The 25,117-nt window shown below is 44.8% G+C and overlaps 1 protein-coding gene across 1 annotated transcript in view; it reads right to left on the reverse strand.

Annotated features, from left to right (window-relative positions):
* Nucleotides 1-12,207, reverse strand: part of LOC128349055 (cytochrome P450 2J4-like) — a 69,950-nt gene extending 57,743 nt beyond the window's left edge. Inside the window, exon 1 of the mRNA XM_053304935.1 lies at nucleotides 12,037-12,207. Coding sequence (XP_053160910.1) covers nucleotides 12,037-12,207 — 171 coding nt within the window. The remainder of the gene's footprint in view (nucleotides 1-12,036) is intronic.
* Nucleotides 12,208-25,117: the final 12,910 nt, after the last annotated feature.

Consider the following 25,117-nt stretch of genomic DNA (forward strand, 5'->3'; position numbering starts at 1 on the left):
TTTGTGGCGATCTCTGAGTCAGTCTCCATTTTGTGTTTGACATCTCTTTGAACTTCCCGCCCTTCCAGCCTTCCGATCGGTGACCTAAAGCAGTGTTTCTCAACAGCTGGTCCGCGGACTGCTGTCTTTTAAGAAGGTCCCTGGAGGAGGAGAGAGGGGAGGCGGCGGGCGTGTGTGGTGCTGTATAAAAGCGAGCCGGCAGCTGCGCGCACCTGGCAGTGCCGCCCCTTTGCTCGCATCAGGCACCGCTTCTTAAAAGACACCCCTTTCTCTCCCTTTGCAAGCTGGACAAAATGCAGGTTCCTGCCACACACCATCTCCCTGAGCTCTTCTGCCAGGAGGAGAGGGGAGCACCTTTCCCCGCCTTTTCTTAAGCCTCAAAGTCTCCGTATTAAAGGCAAACAAGCCGGCTCCCCTCCTCGTCTCTTGGCAATAGCCATCCATCCCGCCTTCCCCCGCTCTCCAGCCCCGCCTCAGCCGCAGCTACTACAGCAGCAGGGACGGGAGTGGACATTTCTGCTGAGTCCCGCCCCCTTCGCGCTTCCTCTGGCTTGGGGCCGCCACAGCGAGCCAGCCCTTGCATGTGCAATCGCCTCTTCAGTGTAACCTTCCCGTCCCAGCAAAACAAGCAAACACTTTTACAGAGAAAGAAGGGGAAAGTCTTGAGATTCCGCGCACGCACAACAATATCGGGCGCCTGGGATTTCCCCCCAATAAGTGATGATGCACACACGATGAAAAGAATTGGAAAAGGTTAAGTAAACATGTAGCATGTAAACATGTAGCCTGTAAACATGTAGTTTTAAAATTTTAATGTTCACATTAACTTAATTTCTTGTGTGCATTTTGATGAGTATGTAAATAGTATGTAAATAAAATACAGTTTATTGTTTAACAAACTTTAGTTTATGATATTATTTTAATTGCAATGTTAGATGTTATATCTGTTAGATATATAACATAAAATTAAACTTGAAACCCCTTTACTAACTGCTGGTCCGGGAAACTGCACACAAAGAATGTAGCGGTCCTTGACACTCTGCACAAATGATTTAGTGGTCCTTGAGTGCAAAAAGGTTGAGAAACACTGACCTAAAGCATGGGCTGACCTGCTGATGATTCCCTAGTTCCCCATTGGCTCTTTTGCCTCTTGCCACTCTTTACTGATCCCACATTGGCTAGGGGAATGGTTGAAGAAGGGGCAAGAGTGGGGGGGAGTTCATGGAGGGGTTTTCAATTCATTCAGCAAGTTAGTAGTCACCATTCTGCCTTTCTCCTCATTGAAGAGAGAGAGAGAGAACTAGTTTGCAGCACTGCATGCCTCAAGTTGCCATGATGCCATGCCATTGCCTATGCCTGCCTTGTTGACAGCCTGAGCCCAGCCTGCCAGCCTGCTAGCCTGCTATGGCTACTGCATGCCAGCCTGGGAATGGATTCAGGGGCAGAAGAGTGGGTTGGGTGGTAGTGCCGCAATGGGTGCCTGCCAGGCTGCCACAACCCAGATTCCAAAGGAATTGGGCAAGGGCTGATTATTTGTGATTTCTTGAAGTTTATGGGTCTTTAAGATTCCCCCCCTAGGGAATAATGGAGGTTTCAGCAGCCCCATAACTCCACTTGGGGGGCACTGGGGTGGCCCAGAGTGGGTGGTGGTGTAGTGCACAAAGGGTTCCTGAAGTGTTCTGAGTGTAGATTCTCTGGTAGCATGTGAGATTTTGAATGACAAACCATGAATCCTCTCTCATATACTACCAGAGAATCTAACTTGCAGACATGACCTCAAAGATGACAGACAGCAGCCCCTGAGAACCCCTGCAGAAGGCATGAGGTGTCAGAAGCGGCTCCTGATGTTTTCCTTGAAGATGGTGGGTACATTTTCAAGATCATATCGTGGAAGCTGGATAGCTTTGTTTTTCCGCTATAGCTTGACTTGGAACTTGCGCATGAGCAGTTGGTGAGCTGTTCTACAATTGGCCCCCAGCCATTTCTTTGCTGTTATAATTGGCCTCTTCCACCTCCTTGCACCAATAATGTAATCAGTTTGATTTCTGTGTACTCCATCTGGTGATGTCCATGTGTATAGGTGCCGCTTTGGTTGTCTGAAAAATGTGTTAACAATGTAGAGATTATTGGCTTTGCAGAAACTAATAAGTCATTCTCCTGCTTCATTTCTGTTTCCTAGGCCATATAATCTGACTGTGTTTTCCTCCTTACCATTTCCAACTTTGGCATTCCAGTCTCCAACTACCAGCATCACATCTTGCTTGCATGTTCTGTCAATTTCAGACTGAACTTAAGCATAAAATCCATCAACTTCATCTTCTTCTGCATCAGTCATTGGGGCATAGACTTGAAGAACCGTCATGTTAAAGGGTTGTCCACAAAATCTAATTGATATTAGTTGGTCACTGACCACATTGTACCCAAGTACTGTCATTGCTAAATCTTTCCTGACTATGAAAGTAACATCGCTCCTTTGTTTTTCATGTCCTGAATAGTAAACGTTATGATTTTCTGACTGATAGTGTCCCATTCCAGTCCACTTTAATTCACTGATGCCCAAGATGTCAATCTGTAGTCGATTCTTTTCATCTTTCACTGTGTTGAGCTTACCCATATTTATGCTTCTTACGTTCCACGTTCCCATTGTAATTCTATCTTGGTAGCTTCAGATTTTCTTTTCCTGCATGGCTGCATGGCAACATCAGCTGCCAGACATCCAAAAGGCTTTAATCTAACTGTGTTATAAGCACCATCGGTATTCTGAGAGATCCTCAGCATTTCCTCAGTTGCATGTTGAGTACCATTCAACCGGAGGGGCCCATCATCCGGCACTACATCGTGGACAGCTCGTTGAAAGTGTCGACTCAATGTGTGGCAGCTGTGAAAAAGGCCAATTCCATGCTAGGAATCATTAGGAAGGGGACTGAAAATAAAACAGCTAATATTATAATGCCCTTATACAAAGCTATGGTGCGACCACATTTGGAGTACCGCCTACAATTCTGGTCACCACATCTTAAAAAGGACACTGTAGAACTGGAAAAGGTACAGAAGAGGGCAACCAAGATGAACAGGGGTCTAGAGCACCTTTCTTATGAGGCAAGACTACAACACCTGGGGCTTTTTCGTTTAGAAAAAAGACAACTGCAGGGAGACCTGATAGAGGTCTATAAAATCATGCATGGTGTGGAGAAAGTGGATAGAGAGAACTTCTTTTCCCTCTCACACAACACTAGAACCAGGGGTCACTCCATGAATTGATTGCCAGAAGGTCGAGGATCAACAAAGAGAAGTACTTTTTCACAGAATGCGTGACCCACTTGTGGAACTCTCTACCACAGGATGTGGTGACAGCCAACAGCATGAATGGCTTTAAGAGGGGTTTGGATGTCATTTCAGTGGTGAAGATGAATGTCTTGCCTAAAATGTTATTTCTCTTTCAGACTATTCCCATATTTAACACTTTAAACTTGTTTTAAGCAATGGCAGAAGGACATAACTAACTTTGTTTGGCAGGGGAAAAGACCAAGAATAAATTTTAAGAACTTAACAGATGCAAAGGAAAGAGGTGGTCTTGCCTTGCCAGACTTAAGGTTGTATTTTGATGCAGTTTGTTTGACATAGCTAAAAGAATGGATAACATTGAGAAACCCTAGAGTTCTTGATTTGGAGGGATTTGACAGAAGGTTTGGATGGCATGCTTATCTATGGTATGAAAAAAGTAAAATACATAAAGATTTTTTGAACCACTATTTGAGAAGGAATTTAATGAGGGTGTGGTTAAAATATAAAAACTGGTTGGAACCTAAAACTCCGTTATGGATATTTCCGATTGAAGCCTTATCACGTAAAGAAGTAAACATGCAGATGTGTTGGGGTACTTATAGGGACTTGTTACACTTTCAGGGAAAGGATTGTAAGTTAAAAAGCTTAACTGAAATACAAAGTTTGGTTAGAGATTGGTTTCAGTATTATCAGTTAAATGAGATTTATAAGAAAGATTTTAAAGTTGGATTTGAGGATCAGATTTCAAATTTTGAGAAGGAATTATGTCAAGATGATGAAAAATTAGTTTATAAAATGTATAAACTGTTACTTTTGGAGGAGACAAGAGAGGAAGTGGTCAAAATGACTATGATAAAGTGGGCTCAAGATGTGGGACATAATATAGAAATGGCAGCCTGGGAAAAGTTATGGAAAAATGATTTAAAATTCACTGCTTGTTATGCTTTGAAAGAAAATTATTATAAAATGATGTATAGATGGTATTTGACACCAAAAAAACTGGCATTAATGTATAAAAATGTTTCAAACAAATGTTGGAAGTGTGGGCATTCTGAAGGTACCTTTTTCCACATGTGGTGGACCTCTGGGAAGGCTAAGGCCTATTGGGATATGATATATAATGAATTAAAGAAAATATTTAAAATGACATTTCCTAAGAAGCCAGAATCCTTCTTGCTGGGAATAACACAAGGAGTAATCTCTACAAATAACTTAACATTCTTCATGTATGCTTCTACGGCGGCCAGAATAATATATGCACAGAAATGGAAGAGTAATGAACTGCCTTCAAAAGAGGATTGGCTGATAAAAATTTTGGAATATGCGGAGATGGCAAAACTTACAACACTGATAAGAGACCAAAACTTAGAAGGTTTCAAAGAAGATTGGAAACCGTTTTTGTTGTACTTAAAGAATTATTTTCCTACTATGGATCTTACAGCAGGATTTGAAATTTTTTTAAAAAAATGCAGGTCGGGTAGATTTAATTGGTTTTTTAAAAAGAGCTTAAATTTGTGTTTTGTATTATTACTATAGCAAGGGTAAATTTTATAGTTGACGTTTCATGAAGAGAGGTGCGCAGGAAGTTCATTTTTGTCTATTATGTTTGTTATGGATATTATTGTTAAAATTAATAAAAATTGAATTGAGGGGGGGAAAGAGGGGTTTGGATGTCAATGGCTACAAGTCGGAGGGCAGTGGGCCACCTCCAGCCTCAAAGGCAGGATGCCTCTGAGTACCAGTTGCAGGGGAGTAATGGCAGGAGAGAGGGCACGCCCTCAAGCCACACCCTGTGGCTTCCAGTGGCATCTGGTGGGCCACTATGTGAAACAGGATGCTGGAGTAGATGGGCCTTTGGCCTGATCCAGCAGGGCTGTTCTTATATTCTTATGTTCTTATGACAATCATTCTATTTTGTCTATCCATGTGGCTTTCTTGGTAAAATACAAGTGTGGTTTACCATTGCCTTCTCCTGGGCAGTATGAAATAATGCCTTTGTCATTGTCACTGAAGTGATCGTCCGCCTTCAGCATCTTCCTATATCACTGCTGCCCAATATAGGTGCCTGCTTGGTTTAGCTGGGCAGCTGAGATGACCTTCATGGTTTGGGTGACCCTACTGGGAGTATATCTCCCAACGTACTTCACTCATCCCTCCCAGGAACACCCCCTGCCATGATGAGGCAACATAGCAGGACTTGGGCGGCCGCGGGGAGAAACTGTTATTAGAGGGGAAATAATATTTACTTGGATTTTCTCCTGAGTTATTGATAGCGTGGGATAATGAACGAAATTAGCCTAGCTGTTGCTGGTGTCTATCTATTTCTTTTTTAGATTGTGAGTCCTTTGGGGACAGGGAGCCAATTTATTTATTTATGTTAAATCTATGTAAACTACTTTGGGAACTTTTGTTGAAAAGCAGTATATAAATATTTGTCATATTTGTATTTTTCGTACTACTACTACGATGAAGAATATTTATATATAGCTCGTCAACAAATTTCTCAAAGTGGTTTACATAGAAAAATACATAAATAAGATGGTCCCCTGTCCCCAAAGGGCTCACAATCTAAAAAGAAACATAAGGTAGACACCAGCAACAGACACTGGATGGATGTTGTTCTGGGGTTGTATAGGGCCAGTTGTTCTTCCCCTGCTAAATATAAGAGAATAACCACTTTAAAGGGTGTCTTTGCTCAGTCAGCAGTTAGCTTACCGTACCAAAGAATAGAAGAATGTTCTTGCTGCAATGTTTCAATGCTCTTCTAGTAGTGGAGAGCAGGTTTAGGAAGATCCCTTCCTTACATGGAGCAATTATGCCCATGTGGAGCAGAGCAGTTGAAACAATAGTGCATGTTTTATTATACTGAATTTTTATAAAGATTATCACATTACTTTTATAGTTAATAACATAAGAACAGCCTTGATGGATCAGTCCCAAGGCCCATCCAGTCTAGCATCCTGTTTCACATGGGGACCCACAAAATGCCCCTGAGAAGCCCACAGGCAACAAACAGGTAAGGGCATAACCTCTCTCCTGTGGGCTATTCCTGTCAGGAATAACGAACATTATTATTTCTTGTTTACACAATCAGACAGGTGTTATTGACTGGTTTGTTTTATCCAGACATCGAGTCCTTCCCAAGGACCTGGGATGGCTGGATTTTATTGTCAGTTATAGATATCGTCACAGAATATAGGCTGTTCCCAGTAAAGTTGCTTTTTGTAATTGGCTGATGGTGATTTCTGTGGCCCCTATGGTGTTGAGGTGCTCTTCGAGGTCTTTTGGAACTGCACCCAGGGCGCCAATGACCACTGGGATTACTTTGGTCTTTTTCTGCCACAGCCTTTCAATTTCAATTTGTAGATCTTTTTATTTTGTGATTTTTTCTATTTCTTTTTCTTCTATTCTGCTATCCCCTGTTATTGCTATGTCGATTATTTTCACTTGTTTTTCTTTCTTCTCGACTACAGTTACATCTGGTGTATTGTGTGGCAGATGCTTGTCTGTTGTTGCTGTTGTTGCTGTTATTGTTATTATTATTATTATTTACATTTATATCCCGCTCTTCCTCCAAGAAGCCCAGAGCAGTGTACTACATACTTGAGTTTCTCTTTCACAACAACCCTTTGAAGTAGGTTAGGCTGAGAGAGAAGTGACTGGCCCAGAGTCACCCAGCTAGTTTCATGGCTGAATGGGGATTTGAACTCGGGTCTCCCCGGTCCTAGTCCAGCACTCTAACCACTACATCACGCTGGCCCATCATGAGCTGGGCAGTATCCGGTTCAGCAAATGCTATCCTTTAAGGTTTGAGGGTGTAAAAGATTCAGATAAAACAGAAGGGAACAGAGCAGAACCACATAAACTTGCCAGAAGCCTTGTAGAGAGGAGGACGTTGTTTTAACATCTGTTTCCCAGAGACTGTGGCTGCTAAGTGGTGAGAGCCTGTGTGTTTGCTGTCTGCTGTTGTCAGCTTGCCAGCCTGTGTGCCCCCTAATGTGTGGGGTTGTGGCTGTTGCCCTGCTGTGGCTGTTCCCCCTGTCTGTGCGGGATCGGGGCCAGAGGGGATGAATCAGCAGTTCTTGAAGTCAGCTGCCCAGATCAGCCATCTTTCTGGGCTTAAAAAAAGGGCTGCTGCCCTGTGGCGGCAGGACTGCCACTGAAGGGGCGACAAGAAATGGGGTCACCCCATTGGGGGAGCCACTTCGGGGGGCAACGAGGGTGAAGGCCTGGTGATATTTTTTGGCTTCTGTTGATTTTGGATCCTAGATATTTTAGATGTGTCTTGGTTTGTCTGGGGACGGGGGGACGGGGGGTGTGCCCATTGACTGTGGGGTGGCTATTCCGGTGGTGGTGGGGAATAGAGGAGGTAAAGTTGGGAGGTCAGCGTGTTGTTACAGGGGAAGGGAAGTCGGAAATCTATTAGCTGTTTCCCTTTCCTGCTGCCCTGCCAGCTTTTTGACCTTAGGGGGTAGTGCCAACCTCCCACAGACTCTCATCTTGCTCCTCTGTAATGCCAGGTCTGTCCAGCATAAGTTGGAAACCATCCATGACCTGATTCTGGATGAAGGGGCAGACCTGGTATGTATTACAGAGGCTTGGTTGGGGGAGGCTGGTGGCCCAATCCGGTCCCAGCTTCTCCCTCCAGGGTACTCTGTTGAGGAGCAGGTGCGGGAATGTGGGCGGGGAGGTGGAGTGGCTGTGGTCTATAAGAATAACCTCTCCCTGACCAAGATCCCTGTGCAAGTGTCTGACCATATTGAATGTATGTACCTATGTTTGGGGACAAGGGATAGACTGGGACTTCTCTTGGTGTACCTATCGCCCTGCAGCTCAATGGAGTCCCTAACTGAGCTGACGGACTTGGTCTCGAGTTTGGCGTTGGAGTCTCCCAGGCTTGTGGTGCTGGGGGATTTCAACATCCACTTTGGAGCCAGTTTGTCTGGAGCGGCTCAGGAGTTCATAGTGGCCATGACAAATATGCACCTATCCCAAAGGGTTTCAGGACTGACACATACTGCAGGGCACATGCTTGATCTGGTCTTTCACTCTGATCAGGGTGGTGTTCTATGGTGTTCAGGGTGGGTCTCCTGTGATTTCCCCACATTCAAGGATGGACCACCTTCTGGTTAAGGTTGGACTTACAGGGGCAAGGGGCCCATTAGAATGATCTGCCCGAGAAGGTTATTGGATCCAATAGGGTTCCAAGATGACTTGGAGGGATTTAGTGCTGGCTCTGCTGGTGATCCTGTTGATGCCCTGGTGAAGAACTGGAACAGCAAGCTCACCAGGGCAGTAGAGATGATTGCAGCTAAGCGTCCTCTCTGACCCACTTCAAAATTGACCCCTTGGTATACAGAAGAACTACAGGGGCTGAAGCAGCAAGGCAGACAACTGGAGCACAAGTGGAGGAAGACTCGACTCGAATCTGACAGATTACAACATAGAGCACATTTGAAGATTTATGCTCTGGCTATACAGGTGGCAAAGAAACGATCCTTTTTGGCCGGTACTGCGTCCGTAAGTTCACATCCGGTGGGGTAGTTCAGGGTTGTGAGAAGGATAGTGAGTGCCCCTCCGCCCTTGAATCAGAACTTGGAACCATCTATTACCCTCTGTGACGTATTTAATGATTTTTGTGTGGATAAAACATCTTGTATTCAGGCTTACTTGGATTTAGACCCCACAATTACTGCACTGTCTAAATCGGAGGTGTCCAGTGACTCCTCTTATGTGGTTAGGCTGGGTCAGTATCAGTTTGTGACTCGTGAGGATGTGGACAAGCTGCTTGGAGCGATGGGACCTACCACCTGTTCTCTTGACTCTTGCCTGACATGGCTCATACCATCTGGCAGGGAAGTTGTTGTAGAAGGCCTAGTGGAGATCATAAATACTTCTCTGAGGGAGGATAGGATATCTCCTTGCTTTAAGGAGGCAATTATTAGACCACTTTTGAAGAAGCCTGCCTTGGATTTCTCAGAGGTGAGCAATTATAGGCATGTCTCCAACCTTCCATGGCTGGGCAGGTTAATTGAGAGGGTGGTGGCCTCCCAACTCCAGGCAGTATTGGATGAAACTGATTATCTAGACCCGTTTCAGACTTGTTTTTGGGTGGGCTATGGGGTGGAGACTGCCTTGGTCGGCCTGATGGATTATCTCCAATTGGGAATTGACAGAGGAAGTGTGACTCTGTTGGTCCTTTTGGACCTCTTGGCGGCTTTCGATACTATCAACCATAGTATCCTTCTGGAGTGTCTGAGGGTGTTGGCATGGGAGGCACTGCTTTGCAGTGGTTCCTCTCTTATCTCTCAGGAAGATTCCAGATGGTGTCTCTCGGGGACTGTTGTTCTTCAAAAACTGAACTTTGGTACGGTGTTCCTCAGGGCATCGTATTGTCTCCAATGTTGTTTAACATCTACATGAAACCGCTGGGAGTGATCATCAGGAGATTTGGTGCAGGCTGTTATCAGTATGCTGATGACACCCAAATCTATTTCTCCATGTCAGCAACATCAGGAGAAGGCATAACCTCCTTAAATGCCTGCCTGGAGGCAGTAATGGGCTGGATGAGGGATAACAAACTGAGACTGAATCCAGATAAGATGGAGGTACTTATTGTGTGGGGTCGGAACTCGGGAGATGATTTTGATCTGCCTGTTCTGGACTGGGTCACACTTCCCCAGAAGGAACAGTTACGCAGCCTGGGGTGCTTCTGGACACAAAACTCTCCCTGGTGTCCCTGGTTGAGGCAGTGGCCAGAGGTGCCTTTTATCAGCTTCGTCTGATATGCCAGCTGTGTCCATTTCTTGAGATAAATTACCTCACAACAATAGTACATCTGCGGGTCACCTCTAGACTTGACTACTGCAATGTGCTCTATGTGGGGCTGCTTTGTACATAGTCCGGAAACTGCAGTTAGTCCAGAATGCAGCAGCCAGGTTAGTCGCTGGGTCATCTCAGAGAGACCATATCACTCCCATCTTAAAATATCTACACTGGCTTCCGATAGGTTTCAAGGCAAAGTACAAGGTTTTGGTTAAAACCTATAACAGCTTGGGCCCCAGTATTTAAGAGAACATCTTCTATGAACCACACCGCCCACTGAGATCATCTAGAGAGGTTCATCTGCAGTTGCCACAAGCTCCTCTGGTGGGTACTCAGGGACAAGCCTTCTCCATTGCTGCCCTGAGGCTTTGGAACACACTTCCTGCTGAAATAAGAGCCTCCTCATCTCTTACAGCTTATAAAAAGGCAATCAAGACACATTTGCTCACCCAGGCTTTTAATTAGACATTGTTTTAATTGAGTTTTAATTATGTTTTAATTGTGGGTATATTGTGTGTGGGTGGGTGTATTGTGTGTGGGTGTTGAATTGTTGAAATGTGTTAATCTTTTTATTGGTTGTTGTTTTTTGTATTGTAAACCTCCCAGAGAACTTTTGTTTTGTGCAGTATAAAAATTAGATAGATAGATAGATAGATAGATAGATAGATAGATAGATAGATAGATAGATAGATAGGAATGTGTATATGTATGAGTATTATTGAGAGTGGCAGTTAAAGTTCTAAAAAAAATCTTTTACTTTTTACCAACTTTTTTAAAAAAATTATTTGTGCATCTAGGCTTGCGAACTCAGGGGTTCTCAAATGTTCTGATATTATTACCACCTAAAATAATATTAAAAGTTATGCATCCCCCTAGCAAAATAAAAGCTACTGTTTTGATTAGGTACAAATAAATAAAGCATATTTACATGAAGGATAAGCTTAGTTGCTTCTGCTTAGCTTTTCAAACCTGGGCTTACTGTTTGAGAATGCATATCTAATGCTTATCTAAAAGAATCTTTTCACCTCTCAGTCGGGGGTCTACTTGCGAGTAGCCGCGGCACGGAGCCGCACCATGGCTACTCACGAACAGATAGCCCGGGCTAAACCTGGGCTAAGGAGCAGGCTACAGGAGCAGGTTAGCTGCTCCAGAACCACTGGGCTCGGCTGCGAGCCCAGTGGTTCTGACAATACACAAAAATCAGGCTAGGCTTTCCTAGCCAGATTTTTGTGATGGTCAGAATAGCCCCTGTGTTTGGAGGTAACACTGCCCCAAAACTCAGGTTGGAGCAGTGAAACTTACTACAAACTGAAAATTTAAATTGGAGTTTTGCAACGCAAACCACGGGTCATTTTTGCCTAAAAACGATGGTTTCACACATTCAGACATAACGGAGTTCCAACCTTTGCCCTGTTTAACTGCAGTTTCATGTTACGTGTGAATGTGGCCTCTGCCTGCTCCAGATAAAACAGGTGCTCATTCACAAGTGCCCTGCCTACTCCCAGAGAAGCAGGTCTGTGTCAACATCGGGGCTGAAAGTGCTGGTTTTGATCCCCATTCATATGTGTCCCAACTGAATCCCCTTAATTCATTTCAAGAAGTCAATAGATGTCATTTACATTCATGGGCAAAGTAAATAAAGCTAGACACAGAAGTAGTCAATTTGCATTGTATAACAAAAGTCATTATCATCGTATGTGACATAACAATGAAGGAAAGGATTATTTGCATATTAAGTTGAATTATGAGAAAATTAAAAACATTACTGAAATGAGAATTGGACGTATAACTATAGTCATGATAGAATACATAATAATTGCAAAATTATCAATATTTTTGATTCACTGTTACCATTGGAGGACAATAGTTCACAATTATCTTCAAAAATAATCTTATTAAGGTGATTAATTATTTAGAAAAAGTTACCTCCATTAAAACATTTTGGGGAAGCTGAGCTATAAACCGCCACATGTTTCCAATGAAAGGAAGTTCAAAAGGTCCGGGAGGGTAGTGTCTATGTGACCAGAGCTGCTTCAAGTAATGCAGAATCAGGAGACCCACTAGCAGAGGAATCTGAAATGTCCACAGCCCCAACATTCTCCTGCCTTCTCTATTGTTGTCTGTGTCCTTCTAGTATGTCTGAGTGTGCTTTTATAAAGGCTTCCTGTTTACAGTTATGGAAGACAAGGAAATTTAAAAAGGGTTCTGACATTGTACTCATTTAATCTAGGAGTGCCATCCTCCAATCATATGTTATGGTAGAACATATGCAGTAGTCATTAAACTAATTAATCATCAAGGGATTAGTAAGAACATAATACTATAAAAAAATGACAGCCCTGCTGAATTACACCAAGGCCTATCTAACCTAGCATCCTGTTTCACACAGTGCTCCACCAGGTGCCTCTGAGGGGTGAGGGCATGCTTTCTTTCTTGCTGTTGCTGCCCTGCAACTGGTATTTTGACGCAACTTGATAGACTTCTCCTCCATGAATTTATCTAAGTCCCCTTTAAAACCATCCAAGCTACTGGCCATCATCACACCCCATGGCATAGAATTCTATAGATTAATTATGTGATGTGTGAAAAAGTACTTCCTTTGTTGGTCCTAAATTTCCTAGCCTTCAGTTTCATGGGATGAGCCCTGGTTCTAGTGTTGTGAAAGAAGGAGAGAAATTTCTCTCTGTGCACTCTCTCTACTCCTTGCATAATTTCAGATCCTTCTATCTGCTCTTTAACAGGTCCTACACTGTCCCCTTCTGTTTTATCTGAAGCATTTACACCCTCACAACTTAAGGGATGGCATTTGCCAAACTGGATACGGTCGAGCTCCTGTCGGAAATCACCCAGGTATCATGTGCACTACGAGAGCTGACTCCTCCCTAGCACTGCTTAACACCCTATCTAAATGCTGTGTGAGATCCACATTCTATGCACCGGGCAGGCAATCACCCTGCGGTCTACTCATGGGTCACAAATTCATTGAGTTGAATATCAAAGCCAAGTATATAATCTACCTATGGACTACAAACATTCTGAAAAATAACTTGCCATCTACTCATGTTGCTGCTTCACACAATATGTGCGAAGTGCCTGACAGGGTTCTTCGTGGAGAGCGAGCTTAGCCGATCGGCTGCCCACACAACTGCCGACTCTGTCACAGAGCTGGCGGGGGCTGCAGGGATTGGGGATTGCATGGTCCCCAGCAGTTCCAGGATACCCCAACAAGTGCATGGGGCATCCTGGAGAGACCCTCGAGCCCGGGAGGCTGGCTGCACCCTATCGGTCGGGAGACTACTCATGTGTTGCCATGCACTGCGGCAACACGGGAGCAAAGAAATGAGGTTAACGGAGTGCTCACTCTCTCAACCTCATTTATGGAGAGGGTGTTCTACGCGGGCTACCCACCTTGAGAGTACCAGGCTTGCCCATGAGCCTGGGGGTTCCAACAACCGACGGAAAGCAGACTAAGCTCCCTTAACCTGCTTTCCGTCGATCGTGGGAATAGCCTCATGGTGTTGGGGGCGTTGCCATTTTACTTCTAAAGGAATTTTTGGTTTTGCCTCATCATGCTGTCAGATACCTGTGAAAAGTCCATGATATATCTCTGATATCATTGTTCACCAACTAACACGGGGCATATCTATAACTGAACAATGGCATATTATTGACATAGCTATAACTGAACCCAATAACCCCATAGCTAAAATTTGGCTACTGGGGAATATTAATAATCCATAATCTTAACAATTATACTTTTCAGTATGTGCAGCCTGAAGATGACAACAAAGGTCTTGGAAACTGGGCCACTTGTTTGCTTGACCCAGCCCTTCCTGGCCAACCAGAGCTCCTTCTGTATTCAATGTGGTGTCCCAGCCAAGTCATATATGTGTGGTCCTCTTTGTGAAGTTCTTGACAAACTGGTCACAGTAAGGCAGCAAATTATTATTATTACCGAGGCCGAGGGGTAGCTGCTGGGGTAAGGGGAGCAGAGCAGTCCTTCTCCCCTATCACCCCCTCTCCCAGCAAAGGCGGGGGCTGGAACTATGCTGGACCCATCTGTTTGGACCAACATCTTTTGCCAACTGCAAGGTACGCCTGCATGGTTGAGATATCATCGCAAACCCATCATGGGGTTTAAAAGACTTTAAATGTTTTATATGTTATATTATGTTTTAATTCTGTACACCGCCTAGAGTTTTCAATATTGGGCGGTATATAAATTCAATAAACAAATAATAATGAAATAAATTTAACATTCATAAAAAGATAAAAATCATAATAGATTAAAAAACATTAAAATGTAAAAAAAAATGGTATCAACTCGAGGCCTGGGAAAATAGGTAGGTATTCAGGGTCTTCCTAGAAACAAACAGAAAAGATGCTCTTATTTCAGCAGGGAGCGAGTTCCAAAGCCCTGGGGCAGCCACAGAGAAAGCCTGGTCCCAAGTTGCCACCAAACGTGTTGGTAGCAACCATAACCCGACTTCTCCAGATGATCTTAAAAGGTGACAGGGTTCACAACAGAGAAGGCACTCTCTTAAATACCCTGGATGTAAGCTGTTAAAGGGCTTTATAGGTAATAACCAGTACTTTGTATTTCATTCGGAAACATATCGGCAGCCAGTGCAGTTCTTATAGAATCGATGTTATCTGGTCCCTTCGTGTTGTCCCAGACACTAATCTGGCTGCTGCATTCTGAACCAATTATAGTTTCCGAAATATGTACAAAGGCAGCCTTATGCAGAGTGCATTACAGTAGTCAAGCCTAGAGGTTACTAGTATATATACCACCATTTTAAGGTCATTTGTCTCCAGAAATGGATGCATCTGGTGTATCAGCTGAAGATGATAAAAAGTGCTCCTGGCCATAGCCTCAACCTGAGAAACCAGGGAGAGTTTGCGATCCAGGAGCACTCCCATACTACAAACCTGATCTTTTAGAGGGAGTGTAACCACATCCAGAAAAGGCAGATCTAAACCATCTCTCAGATCCCAACCCCCTACAGACAGTACCTCTATCTTGTTTGGATTCAACTTCAGACTGTTATCCCTCATCCTGCCCATTATCACTTCCAGGCAGGCACTTGGGGGGGTCATGCCATTTCCTGATGAAGTTGGTATGGAGAAATAGATCTGTGTGTCATCAGCATATTGACAGCACTCGAGACCAAACTTCCTGACAATCTCTCCCAGCGGCTTGATGTAGATGTTAAAAAGCATTGGAGATAGTATGGAGCCCTGTGGAACACCACACTTCAGCTCTCATTTTTCAGAGCAAAGGTCTCCAAGCGGCATCATCTGGTATCTACCAGAGAGGTAGGAATGGAACCACTGTAAAACAGTGCCACCCAATCCCACCTCCTTCAAGCAACCCAGCAAAATACCATGGTCAATGGTACTGAAAGCCACCAAGAAATCCAAAAGGATCAGCAGAGTCACACTCCCTCTGTCAACTGCCAATTGGAGATCATCCATCAGGTCGACCAAGGCAGTCTCAACCCCATAGCCCTCCCAAAAGCAAGTCTGGAAAGGATCTAAATGTTCTGTGTCATCCAAAACTGCCTGGAGCTGAGAAGCAACCACTTGCTCAATCACCTTGCCCAACCAAGGAAGATTAGAGACAGGCCTGTAATTAGCTAACTCTGAGGAATCCAGTGCAGGTTTTTTTCAAAAGTGGTCTAATAATAGCCTCCTCAAGACGAGGCATCCTGCCCTCCCTCAGAGAAGCATTTATTATATTTACCATACCTTCTCTGAAAATATGACTGCCATATCAAATAAGCCAAGTTGGTCAAAAGAGCAGATGATGGGATGCACAGTCCAAAGCAGTTTGTCCACATCTTCAGAAGCACCAAACGGAAAATGATCCAATTCAATCCTCCAAGAGGGGTTGCTGGGCACCTCCATGATAGACCCTGCAGTGTGGAGTCTAGTTCAACACAAAAACAAAATATTTTATCTGCAAAAAAGTTGTTAAAAACATCACAGTGAGTGACAGATGGTTCCAAGCTCAAATTCAAGGTGGAGGGGGGGTATGAACTAGCCCCCTCACAACCCTAGACAACCCAGTTAGACGTGACTTCACAGAAGCAATATAGGCAGAAAAGAACCACTTCCTTGCCATCCACACTACCAGAGCATAGATCCTCAAATGAGCTCTTTCTTACAATCTATTGGATTTGCACTGAATCTTCCTCCACTTGCACTCTAGTTGTCTACCATGCTGCTTCAACTCCTGCGGTTCATCCGAAATTCCGAATACCACGGGGCTGACTTTAAAGCAGGTCAGAGGGGATGCTTAGGAGCTATTGTGTCTACCGCTCTAGTAAGTTCATTATTCCATATTTGTACCAGAGCATCGACAGAATCACTAGTGGAGCCAGCTTGAAACCCTTCCAAGGCTTTTTGGAATCCTATTGGGTCCAATAACCTTCTCGGTGTACCAACCTAATGGGTCTTTCTCCTTTGCAGAGGTAGGCTTTGGCTCCAAGTCTTACCTTAACCAGATGGTGATCCATCCATGAAAGTGGGAAGATAACAGGTGTCCCCACCCATGGGACACTACCTTGATCAGAGAAAAAGACCGGATCAAGAGTGTGACCTGCATCATACATCAGTCCAGAGACCACTTGGGATAGGCCCATAGTCATCATGGCTGCTAGAAATTCCTGAGCCGCCCCTGACAACCCAGACCCGAAATGGACATTGAAGTCCGCCACCAACAACTTGGTCCACTCCAATGCCAACTCAGCAACCAGATCTGTCAACTCAGTTAGGGACTCCACTAGACAATGGGGTGATTGGTATAAAAACAGAAGTCCCAATCTATCCTCGGTCCCTAGACTTATGAACACACATTCAATATAGGCCAACTCCCTGACAGGGATCCTGGTAAGGGATCTTATAGACTACAGCCACCCCACCTCCCCGCCGACATCCTCTCACTTGCTCTACAAAGAAGTAGCCCATTCGGAGGAGCTGGGACCAAACTGGGCCACTGGCTTCTCCCAACCAGGTCTCCGTAATTCACACCAAGTCAGCATCTTCATCCAATATCAAATTATGGATTATCTCAGGCTTACTTTGGACTGACCTGGCATTACAAAGCAATAAGGTGAGGTTCTGTGGGTTGTGGGCACTGCCCTCCAAGGTCAAAGAGGTAGTAGGCCTGATTGAGGAGGAAATCACAATTAAGTTACTAAATTCCCCTCTCCTGTTATCCTATTATGACCTGCTGATCTGTCAGAACCAAATCTTGGTAGATGGGAAGTAGTTGGAAGACTACTCTCTACATAAGAGATGAAGGCCCAAGAGCCTAGCGAACAGGACGTTGGAGTTTTGCAGGAGTTTAGCGGGAAGTGTGTGTGGGGAGCTTGTAAACTACTTCCCCTTAAGAAGAGTCTTTCTTTCTTTGTTTGTTTGTTTGTTTATCATACTTTTATACCACCTGGTATGTACATCTCTAGGCAGAGTACAAAATTTAAAATATTTAAAAATCTACACAGATTAAAATACACAAGACACAATAAAACAACAGTATAAAACAGTTATTAAAACAGATTATTAAAATTATTAAAATTCTAATTAAAAGTGGAGACAACAGGAGAGTCTTGAGGGACTTCCTGAAAATAAGGAGAGAAGGAGATGCTCTTATTTCAGCAGGGAGCATATTCCAAAGCCCTGGGGCAGCCACAGAGAAAGCCTGGTCCTGGGTCGACACCAAACGAGCTGGTGGCAACTGTAATTGGTCCTCCCCAGAAGATCGCAACAGGCAGCAGGGATCATGACAAAAGATGTGCTCTTTGGACCCAAACTGTTAAGGGCTTTATAAGTAATAATGAGCACTTTGTATTTCACCTGGAAACATATTGGCAGCCAGTGCATTTCTTTCAAAATGTGGTCCCTTCGTGTTGTTCCAGAGACCAATCTGGCTGCCACATTCTGTATGAATTGTAGTTTCTGGACTATGTTCAAAGGCAGCCCCATGTAGAGTGCATTACAGTAGTCAAGCCTGGAAGTTACCCTAGCATCTTTTGCTCCAAGTACCAGGGCTGCATACAGCAGGAAGATTAGGGCCTTCCAATCCTTCAGAGAGAGAGTCGGGCTGATCAGTGTTTGGCAATACAGAGTTGGAGGGGGTCAGTGTTGGCACCTTGGGGCTTTCTCTCTCCATTCATTCATTCAGAATTGGGGCTGCATCTGCAGCTGCGAAATTGGCTTTCCCAGAAGGAAAGGTCCTGCAGATTGGGTGCTGGCATTCTCAGGTATACAAGCGTTATGTGTATTTATGATTGGTTAACGCTGTTCTCTTCCTGACAGGTCCCAGGATGCCCCTTCGAAAGGCTAGGGTTATCAACATGTGCCATTCAATAGCTTTCTGGGTTCACAAGAGGGCAAGTGAGACTGAATTTGGGACTCAGCTTGGGCTGAGCCAGCGTGCCTCAATATTCTGGATCAGTAGGAGGGGCATGGTGCTCCAGCAACACTTGCTGACTGCATGGCATTTTTTGGAGAACAATCTGCCTCCTGATGTGATGTTATTGCATTTGGATGGGAATGATTTAGTTCACAGATAAGGGTTGGCCATTTCCCATCAAGTCATGAGGGACCTTAGACCATTCGCAGTTGGGTATCAAGGGGTAGTTATTTATTTGGTAGGTATTTATTTGGTCAGATTTGTTACAGTGCTAAGTATGGTGGGGAGCTTATTTTCCAGGCAGGATAGATCAGGCTTGATCAAAAATCAGCAGGTATGTGTGGTGAATGGTGTCAGCTGATGGTGGGGTGTTTATCCCTCACCATGGAATTGTGGCATCCTGTCCTGAGCTGTTCAGGGCAGATGGTGTGCATTTGACCCCCGCCCCATGGTTCAATTTGTTCTTAGCTGATTTGCAGAGAGGATTGGTGGTAGCCTTGTGGGATGGTGGCTAACAATCCTACATGTCTGGATAGTGGTAACCATTTCATCAAGCTAGGCTAACCCTTTCTCATGGCAGGTACAGTGCAGTTTCTTGGGTAATTGAGTTCTGGTGATCACCTTTCAGACATGCGTTTGGTGTAAGGCTGAATCATTGCCAGTCCCTAGAGGCTTTCCGTATCAGGTTGGTGGCTTACTCCAACCTGCTAATGGAATCAACACCCTCTAAGGCTTTCCGGCTTGGGGGTAGCGAATCCTAAAGCAGGTACCTGCACATTAGGTGGGCTAAGATGGGCAGCAGGTGGCCTTAGGCCTGATGCTGCCTGGAGCGGAGGTGTTTCATCCTAGGTGCTATGCTGGTTGACTCGTGCATAAGTGATGTGTCTTTGGGACCACACTGTTGGGGGTAGAGCACCAATCCTCTCTTCATTATTTTCAGTTAATAAGGATGTGTCCCTATTTTTAATCCACAATTCTGTCTCATCTCTTTATTTGTCTGGGTGCAATGGTTGTCTCCTTCCCAGCGTGTCTGGGGGAGGGCTCTTTGCTCCTTTGAAAAGGCACAAAGCACAGCCATAGTCTGTGGACTGTCAGGGGTCAGGGATAAGGTTGCTGGTGCTGCTCCCAACCCAAGATCAGTCCTTTCTCAAGAAATGACCCCTCCCACCCATCCATGACTATAGTGTGGGTTTCTGCTGGTTGCCCCTTTTGGGGGGCTGGGTAGGAATATTTTTACCCTTGATGGATTAGCTTTAGTCAGGGGCCTTTTTTGCCTGCCTCACACTATATGCTCTAGTTAGTTAGGCAGGTTCCCTTGGTCACAACAGCAGGTACAGTGCAGTTTCTTGGGTAATTGAGTTCTGGTGATCACCTTTCAGGCACACGTTTGGGGTAAGGAAGAGTCATTGCCAATTTGCCAGTCCTTAGAGGCTTTCCAGCTCAGGGAGCTCTGGTTGATGGCTTACTCCAACCTGCTAATGGAATCAACACCTTCTGAGGCTTTCTGGCTTGGGGATGGCAAATCCTAAGGCAGGTGCCTGGACATTAGGTGGGCTAAGATGGGCAGCAGGTGGCCTTAGGCCTTGTGCTGCCTAGAGCTGAGGTGTTTCACCCTAGGTGCTATGCTGGTTGACTCATCTGTAAATGGCATGTTGGTTAGGGTCGTGTCTTTATTTGTCTGGGTGCAATGACCATAGTTTGATCAAATTCAGCATGCATGCAAGGAGAGTATCACCAAGGAAATCTAACACAGACACTTTGAATGTCAGAACAGGAAACTGCTCTAAAATGGGCAGTTTGGTGAAAAGAAAACTGAAAGGGAAAATCAGGGGAGTCACTTGACTGCAGAAAGCATGGAGTTTATTTAAACCCTAATAATGGAAGCCTTGTTCTAATATATACAAACAAGTAGGAAAGGTATCACCAAGTCTGGGAGGAAGCCAGCATGGCTAACAAGTAAAGTCAAGAAAGCTATGAAGGGGAAGAAGGCTTCATTATTTTTTATTTATTTAAAATATTTATACCCCACCCCACCAGTACACTACTGTTTGGGGCGGCTCACAACATTAATAAAAAGATACAATGTAAAAATTGTATTTCCTTCAGAATGTGGATGGCCTGCCCAAATGAATTGAATAGAAAAGAACATAAAATCTGGCAAAAGAAATTAAAGGAGTCTGTAAGGGAGTCAAAAAGACAGTTTGAGGAACATTTAGCTAAAAGGAGTATAACAAAAACATCTTTAAATATATCAGAAGAAGGAAACCTGCCAGAGAGACGATTGTACAGTTAAAAGATGAGAGAGTGAAAGGGATTATTAAGGAGGATATGGAGATTGCAGAGAAGCTCTACAGGTTATTTTCATCTGTCTTCACAGCAGTGGATACTGAACGTATATCTGTGAGCATATACCTGTGCCTGAACTGAGCTTCTCAGGGACAGAGGGTAAAGAACTGAGTCAGATAGAGGTGACAAGAGATGACATTCAAAACAGTCTTGAAAAGTTAAAAATTAACAGATCACCAGGGCCAGATGGCATCCACCCGAGAGTCCTTAAAGAACTCTGTGAAACTTCTGACCTCCTTGAAACAGCTGTTTCAGGCAAATTGATGGAAAGCATTCTTAAGGATAAAATTGATAAGCATATAAGAATAAGCTTTGCTCACAGAGAACCAGAATGGCTTATGCAAAGGTAATTCTTGCCTCACCAGCTTTTTGGAGTTTTAGAGTGTCAACAGGTGCGTGGATAAAGGTGATCCACTTCACATAGTAAACCTGGACTTTTAAAAAGTATTCAACAAAGTTCTTCATCAAAGACTCTTGAGAAAACTTAGCACTCATGGGATAAGGGGACAGGTTCATTTGTGGATGGGTAACTGGTTGAAAGACAGGATATATTATTATTATTTATTATTTATCACATTTGTACACCGCCCCAAACTTACGTCTCTGGGCAGTTAACAATAGCATAAAACAAGTTAAAATATATTCAAAAACTTAAACAATTTAAAATTTTAAAAATCATCCACAAATTAAAACCTAAAAATTTTCAAGAACTAAAAATGCTTGAGTGACGAGGTGGGTTTTTAAATGCTTTCTAAAAATTGTCAGAGATGAGGAGGATTGGATCTCAGTAGGGAGCACATTCCACAGTCTCGGGGCAGCAACCGAGAAAGCCTGTCCCCGTGTGGCCACCAGCCGAGTGGGCGGCAACTGGAGACGGATCTCTCCAGATGTCCTCAATGGGCGCTGGGGCTCATAATGAAGATGTTCTCTTAAATACCCAGGGCCTAACCCTTTTACAGCTCTATAAGTTATGACTAGCACTTTGTATTTTGCCCGGAAACCTATTGGCAGCCCGTTTAACTCTATCAACAAAGGAGTGATGTGGTCTCTCCGAGATGAGCCAGAGACCAACCTGGCTGCCACATTCTGTACCAACTGAAGCTTCTGGACTACATCCAAAGGCAGTCCCACATAGAGCGCATTACAGAAGTCAAGTCTGGAGGTTACCAACATATGTACCACTGTTTTGAGGTCGTTCATCTCAACAAATGGATGCAGCTGGCATATCAGCTGAAGCTGATAGAAAGCCCCTCTGGCCACCACCTCATCCTGAGATACCAGGGAGAGGTGTGGATCCAGAATTACTCTTTGGTTTTCTAAACGCATCAGTATCGAAAGCCACCGAGAGGACCAAAAGGCCCAACAAAGTCACACTTCCTCTGTCAATTTCCAATTGGAGATCATCCATCAGGCCAACCAAGGCAGTCTCCACCCCATAGCCCATTCGAAAACTGGTCTGAAACGAGTCTAGATAATCAGTTTCATCCAAGACTGCCTGGAGCTGGGAGGCCACCACCCTCTCAATCACCTTGCCCAGCTGTGGAAGGTTGGAGACAGGCCTATAGTTGCTCAACTCTGAGGAATCCAGGGCAGCCTTCTAAAGAATAGGTCTAATAATTGCCTCCTTAAGACAAGGAGGCATCCTGCCCTCCTTCAGAGAAGCACTTAGGCCTCCTACAACAGCCTCCCTGCTAGATAGAACAAGTCATGTTGGACAAGGGTCAAGAGAACAAGTGGTTGGCCTCACCATTCCAAGCAGCTTGTCCACGTCTTCAGGAGTCAGAAACTGAAACTGATCCAGTCAAACCCCATAAGAGGAGTTGCTGGACTCCTCCAGTTCAGACATTGAATTAATTCTGGAGTCTCCAACTAAGTCGGCCCAAATCTGAGAGATTTTATCTGCAAAAAATTATTTAAACACATCACAGTGGGTAACTGATGGCTCCAAATTCTGATTCAAGGAGGTGGGGGGGACATACTAGCCCCCTCACAACCCTGAACAACTCCGCTGGACATGAACTCACAGATGCAATACGGGCAGAAAAGAACCACTTCTTTGCCGCATGTATTGCCTGAACATAGATCTTTAAATGTGTTCTGTGTCGTAATCTGTCGGATTCAAGTTGAGACTTTCTCCACTTGCACTCCAGTCAACTACCTTGCCACTTCTGCCCCCGTAGATCTTCTGTATACCAAGAGGCCTGTTTTGAAGTGGGTCGGAGGGGGCGCTTAGGAGCAATCATGTCTACTGCCCTGGTGAGCATGCTATTCCAGTTTTGTACCAGGGCATCAACAGAATCACCAAGGCATCAACAAGATCTCTGGCAAGGCCAACACTGAATCCCTCCAAGGCTTCTTGGAATCCAAACTGGATCCAATAATCTCTTCGAGCGGACCATTCTAATATGCCCCTTGCCCCTGCAGAGATGGAAAGTGGTTGTAAGCCTAACTTTAAGCAGATGGTGGTCCATCCATGACAATGGGGAAATCATAGGAGTCCCCACCCACCGAACATGACACTGATCAGAGTAAAAGACCAAATCAAGCATGTGACCTGCAATGTGCGTTGGTCTGGAGACCACTTGGGATAGGCCTATAACTGTCATGGTTGCTATGAACTCCTGAGCTGCCCTGGACAAATTGGTCCTGAAATGAACATTGAAGTCCTCCAGCACCAAAAGTCTGGAAGACTCCAACATGAGTTTCACGACCAAGTCCGTGAACTCAGTAAGGGATTCCGTTGGGCACTGGGCAGTGGGGAGATCGGTACACCAACAGAAGTCCCAATCTATCCCTAGTCCCCAAACTTAGGTACATACATTCAATATTGTCAGATACCTTGACAGGGACCCTGTTAAGGGAGGTGTTATCCTCATAGACCACAGCCACTCCACCTCCCCGCCCACATCCCCTCACCTGGTCCTCTAGAGAATACCCTGGAGGAAGAAGCTGGGACCAGACTGAGCCACCAGCCTCCCCCAACCAAGTCTCATTGATAAACACCAGGTCAACCCCTTCAACCATTATCACATCATGGATGAGCTCGGGTTTATTTTGGACTGACCTGGCATTGCAGAGGAGCAAGGTAAGGCTATGTGGGTTGTTGGCAGTGCTCCCCAAGGTCACAGAGCTGGCAGGACAGCCAGAAGGGTATACAGCTATTAAATTTCTGACTACCCTTCCCCTGGAACGGCTTGCTGACCTGCCAATGTTACTTCTGTTCCCACTACCAACAGAATAGCTGTCCAGAGTCAACGAAGGCATCCCCTGTCTCCCCATCTCTAGACAAACTAAACACATTACAACTACTTCAACCCAATCTCACCAACAGTGAAGTGAGCAAGAATCTACTCTAGCCATTCCAGTTAGTTTTTCAGCCCTCAGTCCCACCTCCAAAGGCCAGCCCCCTTTGTCAGCTGCCTGCAGGCAGCCTGAACCAGCAGCTGTGCTTCTGGCTTCAGCCCACTCTTATAAAGGCCAAGATCTCAGAAGCCCAATGGGTGTGTCTCACGCCCACACCAATCAGGCATTTTGGCCAGGTGCAGAGTATATGTGAACACAGTTAGAATGAGTTCAGACCCTGATAGCAAACAGGCTACAGCAAGGAGGACAAGAGCAAAGAAAAAGCCTTGCCCATACCCTTCCGCACCCAGCGGGGAATGTGCAAACATAGTGATGTGCAAACATTTTATTGTTTATTTTATTGTCACATTTATATACCGCCTTTCATTAAAACAATCCCAAGGTGGTTTCAATGTCAAACCAGTTTGGTTCAACCATTCAGGGTCGAACCAAACCACCCCCTGTCCAGTCCAACCCTGGACTGGACAGGTTTGTTTTTTTAACTCACAAATCCTCAGTGGGTTTCAGTCACTAAAATCCCCTGGGGGTTCATGAGTTTAAAAAAAAAATCACGTACCTCCTCCAGGGGAGTTATTCAAGGAGGCGGGGAGGGGGGTGTCCATGAAGGTTCCCCCTTCCTCCACCGGCCTCTCTTAAGCCATAATGACCCAGGTCATGCAGAGGCCCATTACGCAGGCATGACAGCCTCCAAAATGGCTGCCACACTGAAGAGGGAAGGCCGACGAGTGTCTGAAAAGGGAAGCTGGTGGGGGTGGGGGAACCTCCATGGACCCTCTCCACCGCCTCAAACTCCCCCAGAGGGATAAGTCAAAAAATCTCTTTTAAACTCACCTCACGGACCCCCACAGACCGAATTGAACTGGGGGGAGTTCAAGGGTG

The sequence above is a fragment of the Hemicordylus capensis genome, chromosome 3 (genome assembly GCF_027244095.1).
Source record: "Hemicordylus capensis ecotype Gifberg chromosome 3, rHemCap1.1.pri, whole genome shotgun sequence".
NCBI classification, from domain to species: Eukaryota; Metazoa; Chordata; class Lepidosauria; order Squamata; family Cordylidae; genus Hemicordylus; species Hemicordylus capensis.